At 43.5% G+C, this 19,066-nt stretch overlaps 1 protein-coding gene across 1 annotated transcript in view; it reads right to left on the reverse strand.

Moving 5' to 3' along the window:
• The window catches only part of ERAP1 (endoplasmic reticulum aminopeptidase 1), a 47,854-nt gene that overhangs the window by 11,255 nt on the left and 17,533 nt on the right, over positions 1-19,066 (reverse strand). Inside the window, exons 5-15 of the mRNA XM_066273878.1 lie at positions 16,267-16,387; positions 13,985-14,139; positions 13,532-13,645; positions 12,216-12,347; positions 7,947-8,078; positions 7,725-7,796; positions 5,911-6,065; positions 3,711-3,790; positions 2,957-3,140; positions 1,049-1,205; positions 352-536 (exon numbers count right to left, since the gene is read on the reverse strand). Coding sequence (XP_066129975.1) covers positions 352-536; positions 1,049-1,205; positions 2,957-3,140; positions 3,711-3,790; positions 5,911-6,065; positions 7,725-7,796; positions 7,947-8,078; positions 12,216-12,347; positions 13,532-13,645; positions 13,985-14,139; positions 16,267-16,387 — 1,487 coding nt within the window. The remainder of the gene's footprint in view (positions 1-351; positions 537-1,048; positions 1,206-2,956; positions 3,141-3,710; positions 3,791-5,910; positions 6,066-7,724; positions 7,797-7,946; positions 8,079-12,215; positions 12,348-13,531; positions 13,646-13,984; positions 14,140-16,266; positions 16,388-19,066) is intronic.

Below are 19,066 nucleotides of genomic sequence, written 5' to 3' on the forward strand. Positions count from 1 at the left end.
CACTGGACACCAAGGAGCTACTGTATCCCTGTCCAGGGCAGCTGTCTCAGTTCTGATAAGGTTTAGTATCCTTGGCTGCACAAAGTGGGAATTATTCTAATCCAATTCTAACTCTCCAGATATCTGACTTCTACATATAGAAGTAGAAGTTCCCTCCTAGGATTACCTCAAGTTAAAAGATATAGATAAATTTTAAAAAGTAATTTATTCTCCTAAAAAGGGAGGCAGGGGAGATTCATCTGTCATTGGTTTAGCAGGGATTGGTTTTACTCCCAACATTTAGCACTGATGATAAGAGAAAAGGTACCCCACCCCTTCCATGAACAGACTGGTTGTTTGTGAAGGACTGACCTCAGGTTTTCATCGGCTTCCCTCCAGTCTCTGAAGTAGCCTTCTGCCCTCTGCACACAGGGCTGATACTTGCGCACACAGGCAAGGAGCAGCAACTGGCTCCGCAACATTCGCTCTGAGATGGAGCCCTCGTCGTTCCAAGTCTGCTTGTCAATCAGGTCCCTCAACAGCCTGATAAGAAAGGCCTGAGGGAGAGCCACAGTGTTACCAGGGCTGCCCCAGGTCCTCTCGTGTTTTACATGACCCAGTACACACTCAGGTAATGGGGAATAGATGTATATTTGTGTGTGTGTAACAGAGAGAGAGGGACAGATAGGGACAGACAGGAAGGGAGAGAGATGAGAAGCATCAATTCTTTGTTGTGGCACCTTAGTTGTTGTTCATTGATTGCTTTCTCATATGTGCCTTGATCGGGGCTACAGCAGAGCGAGTGACCCCTTGCTCAGGCCAGCGACCTTGGGCTCAAGCCAGCGACCTCTCATAGTGCCATGTCTGTGTTCAGTGCTAAAATAAGCCCAATATCTTTGCTAGCCAATCCAAATACTGACTTAATTTTGATTTACTTTTTTTTAATATATATACCAAGACACACACACACACAAACACATAACCATACACACACAAAATGGTAAGAACTCTTCCATAGCCAAACAAGCAAACCATGTATATAACTACTCAATTTATTTCAGGCTTTTACCTTGAATTGAGTTTCTACTTCATTCATATCTCTTTTCTCCATTAACTTATACATAGGTATCAGCTCATTCAAAACTTGGAACACGGGCATAATTTCAGTTTCATGTTTCAAGTAGAGGGTTAAGTCCAAGGCTTTTTCAATCGGTAGCTTTCCAATGCTGGTCAGGAGACACCACAGTTAGCAGTTTAAAAGGAAATCAACTTTTTGTTTCAAAAAATATTTTAACAAATATCTTATGTTATTTTAGATATTTGTTAAAAAGATATTTTAACAAATACCTATTTGTCCAGCAAAAAATATCAATCGGTTATTAATGCCCCTGATAAACAACGATCTTTATATTAGTATCTTTCCGTGAGATATCACACAACATTTGGTATGAAGTTTCTCAAATAACAACAGAGCTAGGGCTAACTTGTGTTAAGACATAGTGGAAGCGTGTCAGTATCCCCCTATGAGACCTCGGATTGTGTCTGGAACTTCCAGGGTAAGATGGGGATTTTGATCAAAGATCCTTCAGAAAGCCTAGTCAGAAAGACTGGTACTCAGTCAACTGTATGAGTTTCTGGAGTCAGCACATCCTATTCTCCATTCCAGAAAGAAACTGAATATAGATATACACCCTTCATTATGGAGTGTTGAGGTTAAAAGCCTCCGTGGTGAAGTATCTGCTCATATAAACACAAGCCCTCTAACATTTAAGCAGTATGCTATAGAGGGGGTATTTTTAGGCATGCAGAAACAACTAGCTAAGCAATGCCTTTCTTTATTCACCCATTGCTTTTTGTCACCTCAGAGGCCCAGAAAAGGAAGAACTTGACACTTAGAGCAGAGGGGCATGGATATGAGGAAAATTATAGATTATTCCTTTTGGCTCTGGCCAGTTTGTTCAGTGGTAGAGCATCAGCCCAGTGTGTGGATGTCCTGGGGTTTCATTCCCAGTCAGGGCACACAGAAGTGACCATCTGCTTCTCCATCCCTCCTCCTCCCCTTCTTGCTCTCTGTCTGTCTCTCTCTTCCCCTCTTGCAGCCATGGCTCAAATGGTTCGAGTGAGTTGGCCCCAGACACTGAGAATGGCTCCCCTCCACCTCAGGCACTAAAAAAAATGGCTTGGTTGCTGATCAGCGATCCCAGAAGGGCAGAGCATTGCCCCCAGCAGGCTAGCTGGGTGGATCCCGGTCAGGCACGTGTGGGAGTCTATCTCTCTGCTTCCCTACCTCTCACTTAAAAAAAAAAAAAATTATTCCTTTCAACCTGGGTGATTCCCCTTAGGACACCTGTTCTGCCAAAACACTAAGGAAGTATAAGTTTTTGAGTTGTGGACCATTTCCTTAAAAACCATTGTCACAGGGCAAAAAATGAAAGTAAAAGTTACCCTCAAGGTTATTTGTTTGGGCAGCATTTTATGAGCAGTATTCCATAAAGCTGCTGTGACATTCAGGGATCCTTTTGGGGCTGCGAGGTTGGCGTAGGGGGAAACCCTCTTTTAATCCAAAAGATGTAGTGAGCAGCTTAGGCCTGGGCCACTCACTCTGCGAAAGAACAATATGTGTAAAGGCCTGGCGGGAGACCCCCGACCCGCCAGAGCCGCCAGAGAAGGGGCAAGGCTTCCAACTGGGCCAGGGGCTTCTCCGGGGTGGTCTCCTTATTCTCTACACTTTGCTTCCATGTGATCATAGCTGCTAACGGAAAAGATTAAAATACAGTTCTTTCCTTTACCTTACTTAGCAGACACAGACAGGAGGTTAACCATAAGGCTAAAAGCAACCTTGGGCTGTGAGAAGAACTTAGGGGAAAGCACCCTTCCACTTATTAGCAATCAATCATTTTCATCTTTGGAAATCACGAATTTGAGTGATAACAGCTGCTTTCAGAAATAAACCAAGACTCTGAGGAGCCTGTATTACCTGACAAGCTGAAATGCATTGTTAATGAGACTGGCCCGATCATTACTGCTGATTGCTGTGTGTGTTCCTTTTAAAAGGTCAGTCAGAGACTCCCATCCATCATCCTCATAATGCACAATGTAATAGCCATTCATTCCCACATTAAACTTGATCCATTCCACCTCTTCTGGGAGGATGAGCACATCTAGAGCAAATAAAATAAATCAGAGCTCCATTTTCACTCTTGACTGATGAAAGTTTTCCCGATCAGAGACTAGGCCACGAAACTAAAGGCAAGTTTAATACCAAACAATTTTAATACTGAAATGAGTTTCATATTAAACACATTTCTTTTAGAAACCAGAAAATAGCATCACAATAGGCAAAGCCAACACTAGTTTTAGACACCAATTTTATGAGATTTACAGTCTGTGAGAAGAACGCAGCCACACTTCAGGCCGTGCGTACGACATAGCCAGCGATGTTAACCAAGTAGTGGGGAACTGTCACTAATAATCCCTTCATTCTTAGCTTTACATAGCTCAGCAGTTTTCATCTATCAGGCAAGATACTGGCCTTTTTTTGCCACTGGACAGTATTTTCAAACCTCCAGTCTTCACTAGAAAATGAAAGCCTGAGATTTGCCGAAGATTAAGAGTGACCTGATCCTTTTAGTTTTAACCAAGATAAACAGCAAAAGAAAGGTGATATTTAAATCCTGCACATTCCCATAGTTCCTTCTTGCATTAACCGAGTCACTTCCGCAACAACTTACCTGTTTTTGTCTTCAGCAAAAATCTCTGGGCCCAGTCCGATTTGCTGGTGATGTACGTCAACGGAACATGCCACAGGTACCTGAAAGAAGGGGAGCTGCTCATTGTTGATGCAACCGAACAAGCAGTACCAAACCACCTATCATGTGCTAGGCACGGGCTAGTTTAAGAAAGGAAGAAGGCTCCAGAGCTGCTCTAGCCAAGAGCTCAGAACACCCCATCCTGCTTTTTCAGGCACCCTTCCTCCATCTTAGGCTCCTCAGGTAGTGAGAAACCTGGGCTCAGTGAGCACTGACAGCCTTTCCCGAGCTCGGCTGGGAGCTCAGAGGGCCGAATGCCGACACTGCGACCACTAGTAATGGCGCAAATTGACATCATGTGCCTGCTATCATACTAAGAACACGTCGCTCTTAAGGAATCCCTACTAATGATGCATAACCTGAATCTGATCTGAAGAAACAGCATAAAACACAAACTGGAAGACATTTCATAAAATAACCGGCCAATTCTCTTAAAAAAATATCAAGGTCAGGAGAGACAAGACTGAGGAGCAGTTTCAGAGAAAAAGGACTAAAAAGAAGTGACAGTTAATACAATGTGATCCTAATATTGAATCCTGCCTGAACCAAAAAAAAATTTTTTTTCTTTTACTACAAAGACATTATTAGGACAACTGGAAAAATCTGAAAAAAGTTTTGTTTTGTTTTTTGTAACAGAAACAGGGAGAGGAACAGATAGAGACAGACAGACAGGAAGGGAGAGAGATGAGAAGCATCAATTCTTTGCTGCAGCTCCTTAATTGTTCATTGATTGCTTTCTCATATGTGCCTTGACCGGGGGTCTGTAGCAGAGTAAGTGACCCTCGCTCAAGCCAGTGACCTGGTCTCAAGCCAGCTTCCTTGGGCTTCAGGCCAGCAACCTTGGGCTCAAGCCAGCGACCATGGGGTCATGTCTATGATCCCACGTTCAAGCCAGTGACCCCGTGCTCAAGCCGGATTAGCCAGCGCTCAAGCTGGTGACCTCGGGGTTTCAAACCTGGGTCCTCTGCAACCCAGTCCGATGCTCTATCCACTGTGCCACTGCCTGGTCAGGCTGAATAAAGTTTTAGATTAGATAATAGCATTGTATCAAGTTTATTTCATAAGTTTGATAATTGTGCTATGGTTATATAAGTGAATATTCTTACTTTTTAGGAAATACCACACTAAAGTATTTTGGGTAAAAAAGCATCAAGTCTCCAAATCACTTTCAAACAGTTAAAAAATATATAGTATATATATAGAGAAAAAACAGATACAGAGAAAGCATATCTTATTGAACTCTGATATATATATTATCAAAGAGATTATATATGTAACAAATACATATAACTGATGTGTGTGTGTGTGTGTGTGTGTGTGTGTAGAGAGAGAGAGAGAGAAAGCAAATGTAAACCGTTACATAGCTGGTAAACAATATATGGGAATTCTCTGCACTCTTCTTGCGACTTCTCCATCAAGTCCAAAATTCTTTAGAAATAAAAAATTTTTATATAGTGTTCACCTAGGGTCAATCAGGTTGTAGTGTGTCATTTCCAGTGATGTCCTTCTGTAGTGTTAAGCTGACAAACAAGTTACAGGATCTAACTCATATTGACAAAAGAACTGAATCTCATTAATTCCCAAAAATCATAATTTCCAAGGCCTATTGTAATTTAGTGAAGGTTACTTAGATCGGAGCTTATTTTAAGCCAATAACTGGAAATCAGCATCCAGCAAACTACAAAACATAAGAATGCCAAAATAATCATATATCATCAGCTTTACTGAGATGAACCAAGGTGCAGGCATCCCCAAACTACAGCCCGTGGGCCGCATGAGGCCCCCTGAGGCCATTTATTTGGCCCCATGCCGTACCTCCGGAAGGGAAGGGGCACCTCTTTCATTGGTGGTCAGTGAGAGGAGCACTGTATGTGGCGGCCCTCCAACGGTCTGAGGAACAGTGAACTGGCCCCCTGTGTAAAAAGTTTGGGGACCCCTGGAACTTAGAGCCACCTCAGCCTCTTGGGGAGATGATGATATGTAAGTTAATTTCCTAGGATATGTCAATTTGATTGAAATATTGTAGCAATAAAGGTAAGGGCACTATTTCAAAAATAAGGTTTTGTCCTACAAGGCTGATGTTACCGAGGCAACAAAACGAGTTTTTCTCAATGAGCCTTACCCAGTTTCTGGGGAGTCGTCTGTCCCTTTCATATAGTGCTCTTGCTTCATATGTACGTTCCTCCCCCTCACTGTGACGGTTATCAGGGGGAAGCCCTTCTGCAGTGTCCAGGTGTTCATCATGGCTCTCACATCAAGGCCTTCCTGTTTCCAGTGCTGTTTTATACAGAAGAAGACAGGTGCATGACCCCCTTAAACCCAGCGCTAAGACGGAACCCAGACTTGAGCGCACAGAGCCGCAACAGTGACCACCACCTCTGTAAAGCTCTTCCTCATCCTGTCCTCTGCTCCCCAGCCCCTGACCCCCCCTACTGTCTCCAACCACAGCAGGCTGTCCATTAAAGCATGGACTGTTCACTTTCTATTCTCTTTTTTAACACATGGTGCCTTGAGAACAGAGACTATATCTCATTCTACTGGGCATACCTTGGGCTTGGCACTGGGCACAAAGTGGGCATGTGATAAAATGAAAGTTGCAAAGGAAAAGTGGCCAGATGTTCAACATTTACATAATTATGCTGGCTCTCAGACAGGCAAGGGGGGCAAAAGTGTTCATTCAAGAGCCTGTACTTCCAAAGTGATAATACCCAGATGGCCCACACCTGACAGGCAATCATGACCTCTAAAGAGGATACAGTCTTTGATACTAAAAAAAGCTTTTAAGAAATATTTAAAAGCTAGTAAAAAGAATAAAATATGCTACTGAACAAATCTACAAACTACTGAATAAAGCCATTTCTAAAAACAAAAATTCCAATAAAATAAAAATATGATGGATAAAATTCTGGCCCTGGCTGGTTGGCTCAGCGGTAGAGCATCCACCTAGTGTGTGGAAGTCCTGGGTTCAATTCCCGGCCAGGGCACACAGGAGAAGCGCCCATCTGCTTCTCCACCAACCCCCTTTCTCTCTGTCTTTTTCTTCCCCTCCCGCAGCCAGGGCTCCCTTGGAGCAAAGTTGGCCCGGGCGCAGAGAATGGCTCTGTGGCAACCGCCTCAGGCGCTAGAATGGCTCTGATTGCAGCGGAGCAACGCCCCCTGGTGGGCATGCTGGGTCAAACCTGGTCGGGCACATGCGGGAGTTTGCCTCTCCCCTGCTTCTCACTTCAGAAAAATAAAAAATAAAAAATTCTGTTAAATCTCCAGACTAATCCACAGCTGCCTTTGAAAATAGTTCACAAGTCCAGATAAACAGAACATAGATTGTTTTGTGATTCAGATGTTATGAATTTTTTATAGCTTGTTAGTTAAAAACATGAGTTATATCTAGATTCAACTCCCGGCTCTGCAATTTATATACTAACAATATGCCGTTGGATTGCATATTCCCACCTGTAAAAATAGGGGTAGGAGTGCCCCACTCATAGCTTTACTGTGAAGAGTAAAGGTGATCATACACATGAGTGCTTAGCACGTTCCTGACATGTAGTAAGTGCTCAGGAATGCTCACTGCCATTATTTGCTTCCTTACAAATGGAGAGCTATAGAGATGATCGACATTGCCTGCCTGGTAAAGCCCTGCTCTCCTTCTCTCCTTCAGAAACCTGTCATAAATTTACTGCTTTACAGAGAGTCAAGCTGAAGAAATCAGTATCAGTGAGATGTGTTACCAAAGAAGGCTGGGCAACTCCCTTGTGTAGATAATTTTTTAAAAATTGTAAAAGGCTGTCACAGTCTAGCATAGTTTAAATGCAGTCTTATCAAGAGTGAGAGTGATATAATCAAGGAACTCGGGAAGCTTGGAGCAGAGCCAACCTTCAAGGGCTATGGTGTTACAGAATGTGCAGAGGGGTAATGCGTACAGATGTAAAAACTTACTGAGGATGAAAATGAATGTTGACCCCTAGCGCAAAAGCCATCCATCCTTTGTGGGCCATCTGAAGGGCAAATCTAAAAACCAAAAATATACACATCACTCTCAGTTCTGTGGAAAACACTCATGATTCTTCTTAGAGGGATTAATATAATACAGAAAAAACAAAAACCTAAAACGATAAGCCTGTCAATCCCAAATGTAAAGACACACAAAAATATACTTACATTTGCCATACTATTCCACAGGTCCTCATTTTGTGTGTTTTTATAACTATACTTCTGGAGATATTGTACAATACCACTTTTAAATGCATCAGCACCAAGATAATCCCTGAGCATATTCAGAATACAAGCTCCCTGGAAAGACAACACAAATAAGCATTAGGTATACTTTGGCCTCAATCTAATAATCAACCATCACTTTATTATGAAATATGTCTTTTAAAAGTCACCTTTTTCCCTGGCCAGCTGGTTCAGTGACAGAGCATTGGCCCAGTGTGTGGAAGTCCCGGGTTCAATTCCCAGCCAGGGCACACAGGAGAAGCACCCATCTGTTTCTCCACCCTTCCCCTCCCTTTTCCCTCTGTCCCTCTCTTCCCCTCCCACAGCCAAGGCTCCATTGGAGCAAAGGTGGCCCAGGCACTGAGAATGGCTCCATGGTCTCCACCTCAGGCGCTAGAATGGCTCCAGTTGCAACAGAGCAACTCCCCAGACAGGCAGAGCATCGCCCCCTAGTGGGCATGCTGGGTGGATCCCAGTCGGGCGCATGCAGGAGTCTGTCTCTTTGCCTCCCCACTTCTCACTTCAGAAAAATACAAAAAAAAAAAGTCACCGTTTTTGAAAGAATTTTTTAGGTTCCTTCAAGGTAGGGGTAGTCTTCCTCTCTCTTTGGCTCTAGGGGATGGTGGGGTCACAAGATGGGCAAAGCCTGGATCCCTGAATGTTTAAAGTGCATATCCCTGCCAACAGGACTAATACTTCTTTATTTTATTGAGATATAACTGACATAGCATTTTATGAGTTTCAGGTGTACAACATAATTCAATATTTGTATATAGTAAGTCCCTAAGTTACAAACATGGACTTACATACAACTCATACTTATGAACGGAGCACCATAAGGGCTATTGGTAATCAGCTGCAGTTGGACATCAGTAAAAATGATATCATAGTTATTGGACTCCCATGGCAAAGAACTAACCAATGAAGACCTTATGGAACCAGAGCAGCAGATGATAGCATTTAGGGAAGAAAACAGGGTCCTAGAAACTCCAGAACCAAAAAAGTTTTCTACAAAAGAGCTGATGCCTTTCATCTCACTGAAGCAAGAATGGCAGTTAGTGGAGCAAGATCCTGACATAGAGAGGTTCACCAAAGTTTACAACACAGTTACCAAAGCCCGAGATGGAACTGAACATTTATGAGAAAAAGAAAAGCTCTGTACAAACCTCCCTTGATGCCTCTTTCAAGAAGAGGACTCCAACCCTGGCCAGTTTGATCAGTGGTAGAGCACTGGATCAGCATGTGGATGTCCTGGGTTTGATTCCTGGCCAGGGCACACAGGAGAAGTGCCCATCTGCTTCTCTACCCTTCCCCTTCTCCCTTCTCTCTTTCTTTTCCCCTCCCTCATCCATGGCTCCACTGGAGCGAGTTAGTCTGGGTGAGAGGATGGCACCATAGCCTCACCTCAGGCACTAAAATGTCTCTGGTTGCAACAGCACAATGGCCCCAGATGGGCAGAGCATCGCCCCCTAGTGGGCTTGTGGGGTGGTTCTTGGTTGGGTGCATGCAGGAGTCTGTCTCTCTGCCTCCCTGCTTCTCACTTCAGAAAAATACCAAAAAAAAAAGCTGACTCCAGCAGCAGAATCAAATGCTGACTCGAACATCAGCCATCCTCTCCAACAAGTCCATCATCTTCTGCATCATCCAAAATAGTTTAAGGCTGTAGTTGAAAATGTTGAAGTATTTATATGCACAGAAAGGTAAAAATACAGAATATACTATGTTAAGACAAACATCTGTCTAAGTTGCATTTAATAGATAAATGCACCTGTTCCAATACATACACAAATTCAACTTAGGAGCAATCCTACAGAACTGGTCTCATAACCTGGGAATTTCCTGTACATACAAAATAATCATAGTAAATCTACTCAACATTTCATTGCTATAGTTAAAAAAATGTTTGTGTGATGAAGACTGTTAGGATCTATTCTTGGCAACTTTCAAATATGCATTATGTTATTAACTACAGTCACCATGTTGTATATTATATCCCATGACTTTTTTCGAGAGGAGAGAGAAGCATCAACTCATTCCACTTTAGTTGTGCCACTGACTGCTTCTCATATATGCTCTAACTGGGGCTCAAACCGGTGACCTCGGTGGTTGAATAGGGGCCCTCAGTGCGCTAGGGCTGTGCTCCATCCACTGGCCTGTGACTATTTTTATAATCAGAGGTTTGTACCTTCTGACCCCCTTCATCCATTCTGCCCACCTCCCATCCCCTCCCTCTGGCAACCACCAATCTGTTCCCTATGAACTTGTTTTTCGATTTTGTTTTTTTAAAAGACTGCACATATAAGTAAGATAATATATTTGTCATTCTCTTGCTTTGCTTACCATAAAGACCTCAAAGTCCATCCATGTTGTCACAAATGGCAAGATTTTTTTAATGGCTGAATAATATTCCAGTGTGTGTGTGTGTGTGAGAGAGAGAGAGAGAGAGAGAGAGAAAGAGAGAGAGAGAGAGAGAGAGAGGGAGAGGGAGAGGGAGAGGGAGAAAGGAAAAGAGAGGAAGACAGAGAGGGAGAGAGAGAGAGATCACACACACACACTTTATTCATTCATCCATCAATGGACGTTTAGGTTGTGTCCATATCATGGCTATTGCAAGTAATGCTGTAGCGAACATGGGAGTGCATAAATCTTTCAGTCAGTGTTTTCATTTTCTTTGGATAAATATATAAAAGTAAAATTACTGAGCATAGGATAGTTCCATTTTTAATTTTTTTGAGGGACCTCTACACTGTTTTCCGTAGTGGCTGCACCAATCAACACTCCCACCAACAGTGCACAGGGGTCCCTTTTCTCCACATCCTTGCCAACACATTATTTCTTGTCTTTTTCATAGTAGCCATTACAAGGGGTATGAGATGATACCTCTCTGTGGTTTCTGATTTGTATTTCCCTGATGATTAATGGATTAATGTACCTGTTAGCCATCTGTACATCTCTGTAAAATTTCTATTTAGTTTCTGTGCCCATTTTGTAATCAGATTAATTTTGTTAAGTTGTATGAATCCTTTACATATTTTGGATATAAACCCTTTATTAGATATGTGATATGCAAATAATTTTTCCCAGGCCATCTGTGGTCTCTTCATTGTGTTTCTTTTGCTCTGCAGAAGCTTTTTAGTTTACTGTAGTCCCACTTGTTTGTTTTTCCTTCGCTGCCTGTACTTTTGCTATCATGTACAAAAACCCATTGCCAAGACCCATGTCAAGCAGTTTTCCCCTATATTTTTCTTTAAGGATTTTTACAGTTTCTAGTCTTACATTTAAGTCTTTAATCCATTTTTAGTTAATTTTTGTGAATGTTTTAAGATAGGGGTCCAGTGTTCCCAGCACCATTTGTTGCCATTTCCTAATTGTATATTCTTGGCTCCTTTATCGTAAATTGACTATCTATGTGTATATTTATTTCTGTACTCTCTATTCTTCTCCATTGATCTATGTGTTTGTTTATATCTGTTCTCTCCAGTACTATTACAAAAACACCCAAGTAAGAAATACTTTTCTGTTTGCTGCAAATAAAACAATAGCCAAGCACAATGGTAAATGACACATTCTATGCCTCAATGCGAAGACAATAGAAATGGTTGACATTGGAAGGGGAAGTGGAAAAGCAGAAACTTGATCTCTTAAAGGAGCCATTACTTAGCTCCAGCCTATGTTGTCAAGGAAACACAGGCCCACTGTGACCAGAAGCCTCCCCCCTTTCCCCAAGAGAAGTCAGAAATCTGGATTTCTCTGTAAAATCTCCCAATCATTAAATGTTGGCAACAATTTTCAATTCTGTTATTAAACACATTGTGCAGGACAATACTTTGCAGTTCAACAATGCAAACCATTCCTAATGGCACTGGAAGTTAAGCTGTACAAGGACAGGAATTTTTCCTTATACAAAGTGAATGTTCAATCAAGGCCTATTTGTTAACTACGAAATAAATGGCAGAGTTTTGGTAGGCCATGAATTTTCAGCTTACAACAGAATAAATGAAAAATGTACCAAAATTTTATCTAGGGTTACGAGACACCTTGCAAGTTTGACCTAAAAGAGTGAACTCCAGCCACCACAGGTCAGAATAGAAGGTATTCAGTCTGGCATGCTCCCTATGGAGACAGAGTCAACCCATAACCCTACCTATAACCTCTCCACCCCAGTATTTGTAAGTTTTAGTGTCCAAACTGTACCCTTATAATCCATTTTACCTTGTCATAAGAAACATCATCAAACATCTCCCGAATCTGAGCAGGATTCTCCACAGGTGTGGATACGGGGTGTGAGGAATTCAATGCATCTACCTCCATTGCATTAAAACACTTTTCAAAGAAATAATCTTCCTATTGAGACAAAAAAAAAAGACAACATCACTTATAATTGATATGTAGATGAAAAACAAAGAAGGAAAGTTTTATCTGGGACAACAGGTTTATACTTCAAAATTCTAGTTCAATATATTCCATATTTATAGAATTGACAAAATAAAACAGAATTACTATCTCCTAAAGAACATCCAAGAAACTGATTTTCGATAAACATTCTATATTTCTTTCATCTTAAATGTTTACTTATCACTTTAGAATAAAGAAAATTTCATATGAACTTAAAACAAAATTATTATGCCTATAGCCAAACAGCAACAAAACAAGAAACTAAAATGTACAGTCATTTCAACATTTCCAATCATCATTTATACTATTTTAAAGCAAAGAAATTTAGCTTTAAAACAATGTAGTGAAAGAGAAAATTAATGAAGGACAAATTCCAACTATAACCTGATTTATTAAGGCCTATTAACCAATAGAATAATACACTGACATAATCATTTTTAAAGATTATGTGGGAACATAGAAAAATATTTATGATCTATTATAATATAATAATTATATATACAATTATAACTATATATAAATTGTGTACAGGTAGATGAAAATAGAAAATGAGTATGAACAAATGAAATTATAGAAGAGTAAAGGACTTTTTCTTACATAATGTTTACATAGTTTCTTTTAAATTTGACTGCATGGGATTTTCACAAGTTAAACACATGACTTCTAAAGTAAATCTATAGAGGTTCCAAAGCATTAAATCTGTAACCTATGCATCTAGGTTCATATACAATCAAATGCAATTACCTTAAGCATAATTCATTTGATTTAGCAAATAGAAGTCTACTGAAATAATAGCAGTTTGTACCTAATACCTCTTCAGTGAGCGATCTGATGGTTGGAGAAATGATATAGAACAAACAAGCTATCATTATTTGTATTTCTTTGATATTAAGGAAGGAAAAAATTTAATGAATTTTACAACAATCATAGATTCACAATTTTGTTTGGAAATAAGCCTTTGTAATATATATCTTTAAAGTTCACTAACATTTTGGGAACATGATTCACATCTAAATCCCCAAAGAAGTTATTAGTCTATGAATTCTGTAATCAAAATTCAGTAAATATTTTCCAGAAACACTGAACTTTAACCTAAAATGTACAAAGTAAATAAATAAGTAAATACTTCTTACAACTTTCAGTTCTGGATGAGTCTCACGGACAGACACGAACTCCATAAACTTGGCAAATCCCTCATTTAGCCAAAGATCATTCCACCATTCCATAGTGACCAGGTTCCCGAACCACTGCAAGGAAACCATCGCTCAGATTATTCACACATTTCTATGGAGACTGGATGACTATAAAGCCGTAAACATGAGGCTTTCCGAAGGAAGTATATTTTATACATGTAATGTCAGTTACATGAATGTTAATATTTTATATAATATTTTATCAAAATAAAAGAAAAACCTTTTAATATGAATTATAAAACATGGTACCTAATGCTTTAAAGAAATCATTTTTCCTATAGAAAAGAAGACAGTAGAAATTATCAATGCAACATGTGAATAGCCTTGTATGTCCCATAAAAGCAATACAAATGCAGTTTATGCTTTTTAAGAAGAGTGACTGAGCTTTTATACCTGGTGTGCGAGTTCGTGGGACACGGTCATCGTGATACCAAGCTTACTTGATGCAGAAGACTTTTCAGCATCAAACAATAGAGAAGATTCCCTATATGTTGTCAGTCCCCAGTTTTCCATAGCACCAGACTGAAAGTCAGGAATAGCAGCAAGATCTTGGGAAAGAAACAATTAAAATAAATTAACCAATCTCTAAACTACACATTGCCCAAACATACTTTCAGAATGGATAGATTTAGTAATCAAAGAAAATCTTAGCTGCCCATGCAGTCATGGAATTGTAGACTGGAAGAACCTTCTACAATGGAGAAAAGGTGCTTGGTGACTCACTCATTCAGCGTCACTTTACTACTGTGTAACCAAGCCAGACTTGGGTCTCAGGCCTCTGACTCCATTTATAACATTCTGATGAGTTAAGGATTGAATCATTTTAACAACTGCCTCAATAATCCACTCTACTTTGAATACCCAAGACCCTCACACACTTAAAAACCTCAAACGCAAAATAGTTTTAACGAGTCTTATAAGAAAAAGCAGATTTTCTTCTGTGTTGTTGGGCAGATAAAATATACAGTGTGTCCATAAAGTCATGGTGCACTTTTGACCGGTCACAGGAAAGCAACAAAAGACGACAGAAATGTGAAATCTGCACCAAATAAAAGGAAAACCCTCCCAGTTTCTGGAGGATGATGTGGCAGCATTTGCGCATGCACAGATGATGACGTAACACCGTGTATACAGAGGAGCAGCCCACGGCCATGCCAGTCGAGATGTGGACGGTACAGAGGAAAGTTCAGTGTGTTCTGTGGCTCGCTAAATTCAAATCCATGACTGAAGCACAACATGAATATTGGCACGTTTATAACGAAGCGCCACCACATAGGAATAACATTATTCGGTGGGATAAGCAGTTGAAGGAAACCGACAGTTTGGTGGGGAAACCCTGTCCTGGTAGGCCATCAGTCAGTGATGAGTCTGTAGAGGCTATACGGGATAGCTACCTAAGGAGCCCTAAAAAATCTGTGCGTGAGCCCACATCGAACTGCACTAAATAGGTATGAAACTGGGAGAGTTTTCCTTTTATTTGGTGCAGATTTCACATTTATATCGTCTTTTGCTTTCCTGTGACCGGTCAAAAGTGCACCATGACTTGACAGACACACTGTATTATGCTCGCTTTGTTAAAGATGGTGCTGCCCACATGGAAGCCCGTCGCCCAGGTGATAATATTAATTGCCCTTCTTGCTTGGGATAGACGTGATTATATTAATGTGTGTTGGGGTCAGGCTGTGGGCAGGCAGGATCCTTGTAGCCTGGGGCTTGGTTTGGGGACTAAGCCTTTCCCACCCTTTTTGATGTGGGGTGGTGCACTCTCATGAGGAATCCCATTATGCCTCAGATAAGTGACTGTGTCAGAGACTCCCTTGTTTGTATACTGGATTAAAGGTTTTGGTTTCTACACTATAAAGTGAGGCAGACCGGGTGCTTGCTCTCTCTCAGTTCCTGAGATTAGCATTAGAGGAGAGAGCAGAGAAAGGAGAGGAGGGAAAGGCCATGTGGAGGAGGCCAGGAGAAGCAGCCAAGATGGTGGAGTGCTGACGGAGAAGCTAGTTTGTGCAGAGTTTGTGCAGAGAGAAGGAAGGAGATGGAGAACAGAGGTGAATAAGTCTGGTGAGTTAGAAACCTTTGATTCTAGGAAACTCGGATAAGTCCATAGTTTTGTGAGCACTGAATGAGTGGGTTTTGGAGCCCAGTGTGTGTTTTTACTTGCCTGCCGGGTGCAAGCTAGGATTAAAGGTGATGGCCCACCAGTTCTTGGCTCTCTGTTGTTTCATTACCATCTGTCCGAATCCAATGCGAACCTGCATGAGCCAGGCAGCTGTGATGGTGGCCATGACTACTGGTTTGACATGTGTAATTAAAAAAGTATATTTGAATATCTTCTCTGTTCCTATCAAGTATGTGTCAATAATGAAAAAAAATGCACCATCTGTCCTTTGCTGTCTGCCCACAAATATAGTTGGTTTTCTCTTTGAAGTCCAAAGGTAAAATGATTTCCATGCCATGTGCCTCAAGAACTGTATCAAGATCTGCTTTTATTATCAGCAGATGTTTATTGAACAGATCAGTAGTGAGTAGGATCAACCCAATGGTTGACACCTGCCAGGGTTTCAAAGACGAGGGGCTGGTGCAAGAACCATGGGGATGCTAATCAGGGGAGCAGAATCTAGGGCCGGGGTCATCAAGTGCCACAATTTGTAATATCTGTGCAAAATCTCTACCTTGTTTGGGTAAGGGATATGGAATGCTAAAATAATCCTCATAAAATTCTAGAAGAGTCACTGCAGCATCCAGTGCATAATCTGCCTGATTGATCTTGTCTGGCACAGCATACACGGAAACCTGAAGAGAAAAGCACAAGAAAGTTATTCAGAGGCCGCGGAGGCTTCTCTGCACAGCTGCAAAGACCGATGTAACAGCTGCATTGTGTGGAACACGTGGTGGCCAATATTAAAGAAGGCAACTGGACGATGTAGTTCTTGTATTAATATTGACTGTTCCTGATCAACTCCCCCTCTGAAAACAACTACAAATGCTGGATAACGTATACAAAAATGTCCTCTTTAAACATTTTCATGAGATAATGATAAAGGCAGTTTAGAGGCAGAAATGAAGTGACATAGTAGGATGCTCAGAAGTGAGTAGAACAATGCAGCCAGCCTTTGCCCTGAGGACACTAGCCCAATACACTTAGACTGGAGCTTTGGTTTTTTCATGGCATTGAAAGACTAAGGGATAGGGGACAAAGTGCAAAGCCTGCTTACGACAGGCAGTGTAATAGGACAGGCACCTAGGCCAAAGGCTGGGCCCCAATGGACCCTGCCATTATAGTATGGGAACCAGAAATAACCACCCTGATGGGCAAAGAGGTTTGTAACAGGTTTGCTCACCTATATTTTACCTAATTGTTGCATTGGGCGCTGCCCTGTGTATGCAGTCTGTGAAAGGCTTTGGTTGCTGCCCTCAAGGTGGCAGACTGCAAATTGTGGATTACCTGCCTCAGTGGTGAGGGGAGATTGTTATTGTTTGCTGGAGAGGGTTTTTCCCCCCAATCTGTTTTGCAAGAGGGGAAGAAGAGGGGAAGGAACAGTGGGGAGGAGAGAGTGGGGCGGGGGAGAATGGGGAGAGGGGAGAGTAGGGAGAGGAGAGTGGAGAGAGGAGAGTGGGGAAGGGGAGAGTGGGGAAGGGGAGAGTGGGGAAGGGGAGAGTGGGGAGAGGTGAGTGGGAAAGGGGAGAGTGGGGAGAGGAGAGTGAGGAGGGGGAGAGTGGGGAGAGGGGAGAGTGGGGACGAGGAGAGTGGGGAAGGGGAGAGTGGGGAGAGGAGAGTGGGGAAGGGGAGAGTGGGGAGAGGAGAGTGAGGAGGGGGAGAGTGGGGAGAAGGGAGAGTGGGGAAGGGGAGAGTGGGGAGAGGTGAGTGGGGAAGGGGAGAGTGGGGAAGGGGAGAGTGGGGAAGGGGAGAGTGGGGAAGGGGAGAGTGGGGAGAGGAGAGTGAGGAGGGGGAGAGTGGGGAGAAGGGAGAGTGGGGAAGGGGAGAGTGGGGAGAGGTGAGTGGGGAAGGGGAGAGTGGGGAAGGGGAGAGTGGGGAAGGGGAGAGTGGGGAAGGGGAGAGTGGGGAGAGGGGAAGGGGAGAGTGGGGAAGGGGAGAGTGGGGAGAGGAGAGTGAGGAGGGGGAGAGTGGGGAGAGGAGAGTGGGGAAGGGGAGAGTGGGGAAGGGGAGAGTGGGGAAGGGGAGAGTGGGGAGAGGGGAGAGTGGGGAAGGGGAGAGTGGGGAGAGGTGAGTGGGGAAGGGGAGAGTGGGGAAGGGGAGAGTAGGGAAGGGGAGAGTGGGGAGAGGAGAGTGGGGAGAGGTGAGTGGGGAAGGGGAAAGTGGGGAGAGGAGAGTGGGGAAGGGGAGAGTGGGGAGAGGAGAGTGGGGAAGGGGAGAGTGGGGAGAGGAGAGTGGGGAAGGGGAGAGTGGGGAGAGGAGAGTGGGGAAGGGGAGAGTGGGGAGAGGAGAGTGGGGAAGGGGAGAGTGAGGAGGGGGAGAGTGAGGAGGGGGAGAGTGGGGAGAGGAGAGTGGGGAGAGGAGAGTGTGGAAGGGGAGAGTGGGGAAGAGGAGAGTGGGGAAGAGGAGAGTGGGGAAGAGGAGAGTGAGGAAGGGGAGAGTGGGGAGAGGAGAGTGGGGAAGGGGAGAGTGGGGAAGGGGAGAGTGAGGAGGGGGAGAGGAGAGTGGGGAAGAGGAGAGTGGGGAAGGGGAGAGTGGGGAAGGGGAGAGTGGGGAGAGGAGAGTGGGGAACGGGAGAGTGGGGAGAGGAGAGTGGGGAAGGGGAGAGTGGGGAAGGGGAGAGTGAGGAGGGGGAGAGTAGGAAGAGGAGAGTGGGGAAGGGGAGAGTGGGGAGAGGAGAGTGGGGAAGGGGAAGTGGGGAAGGGGAGAGTGGGGAAGGGGAGAGTGAGGAGGGGGAGAGTGAAGAGGGGGAGAGTGTGGAGGGGGAGAATAGGGAGAGGAGAGTGGGGAAGGGGAGAGTGAGGAGGGGGAGAGTGAAGAGGGGGAGAGTGAGGAGGGGGAGAGTAGGAAGAGGAGAGTGGGGAAGGGGAGAGTGGGGAGAGGAGAGTGGGGAAGGGGAAAGTGAGGAGGGGGAGAGTGAAGAGGGGGAGAGTGGGGAGAGTGAAGAGGGGGAGAGTGGGGAGGGGGAGTATAGGGAGAGGAGAGTGGGGAAGGGGAGAGTGAGGAGGGGGAGAATGAAGAGGGGGAGAGTGGGGAGAGGGGGAGAGGGGGAGAGTGGGGAGAGGAGAGAGTGGGGAGGGGGACAGTGGGGAGAGGGAGAGCTGAGGGCCTTGGGAGCCCAGAGATTTCAGCCAGGCCTATTTGGCTGAGCCCTGCTAAGGCTGTTGGAGGACCTGGGAGTTGGTGTTGTCCAACCAGAGACCAAGTCGGGGCTTAGGAGCCCTGAGAGAAAGGGAAACAGATTTCCCTTCCTGATTGCTCGACTGCCATTATGAGACTCTAATAAAGGAATGGCCCATCATTTTCTGGCTCCACTG

The sequence above is a fragment of the Saccopteryx bilineata genome, chromosome 4 (genome assembly GCF_036850765.1).
Source record: "Saccopteryx bilineata isolate mSacBil1 chromosome 4, mSacBil1_pri_phased_curated, whole genome shotgun sequence".
NCBI lineage: Eukaryota > Metazoa > Chordata > Mammalia > Chiroptera > Emballonuridae > Saccopteryx > Saccopteryx bilineata.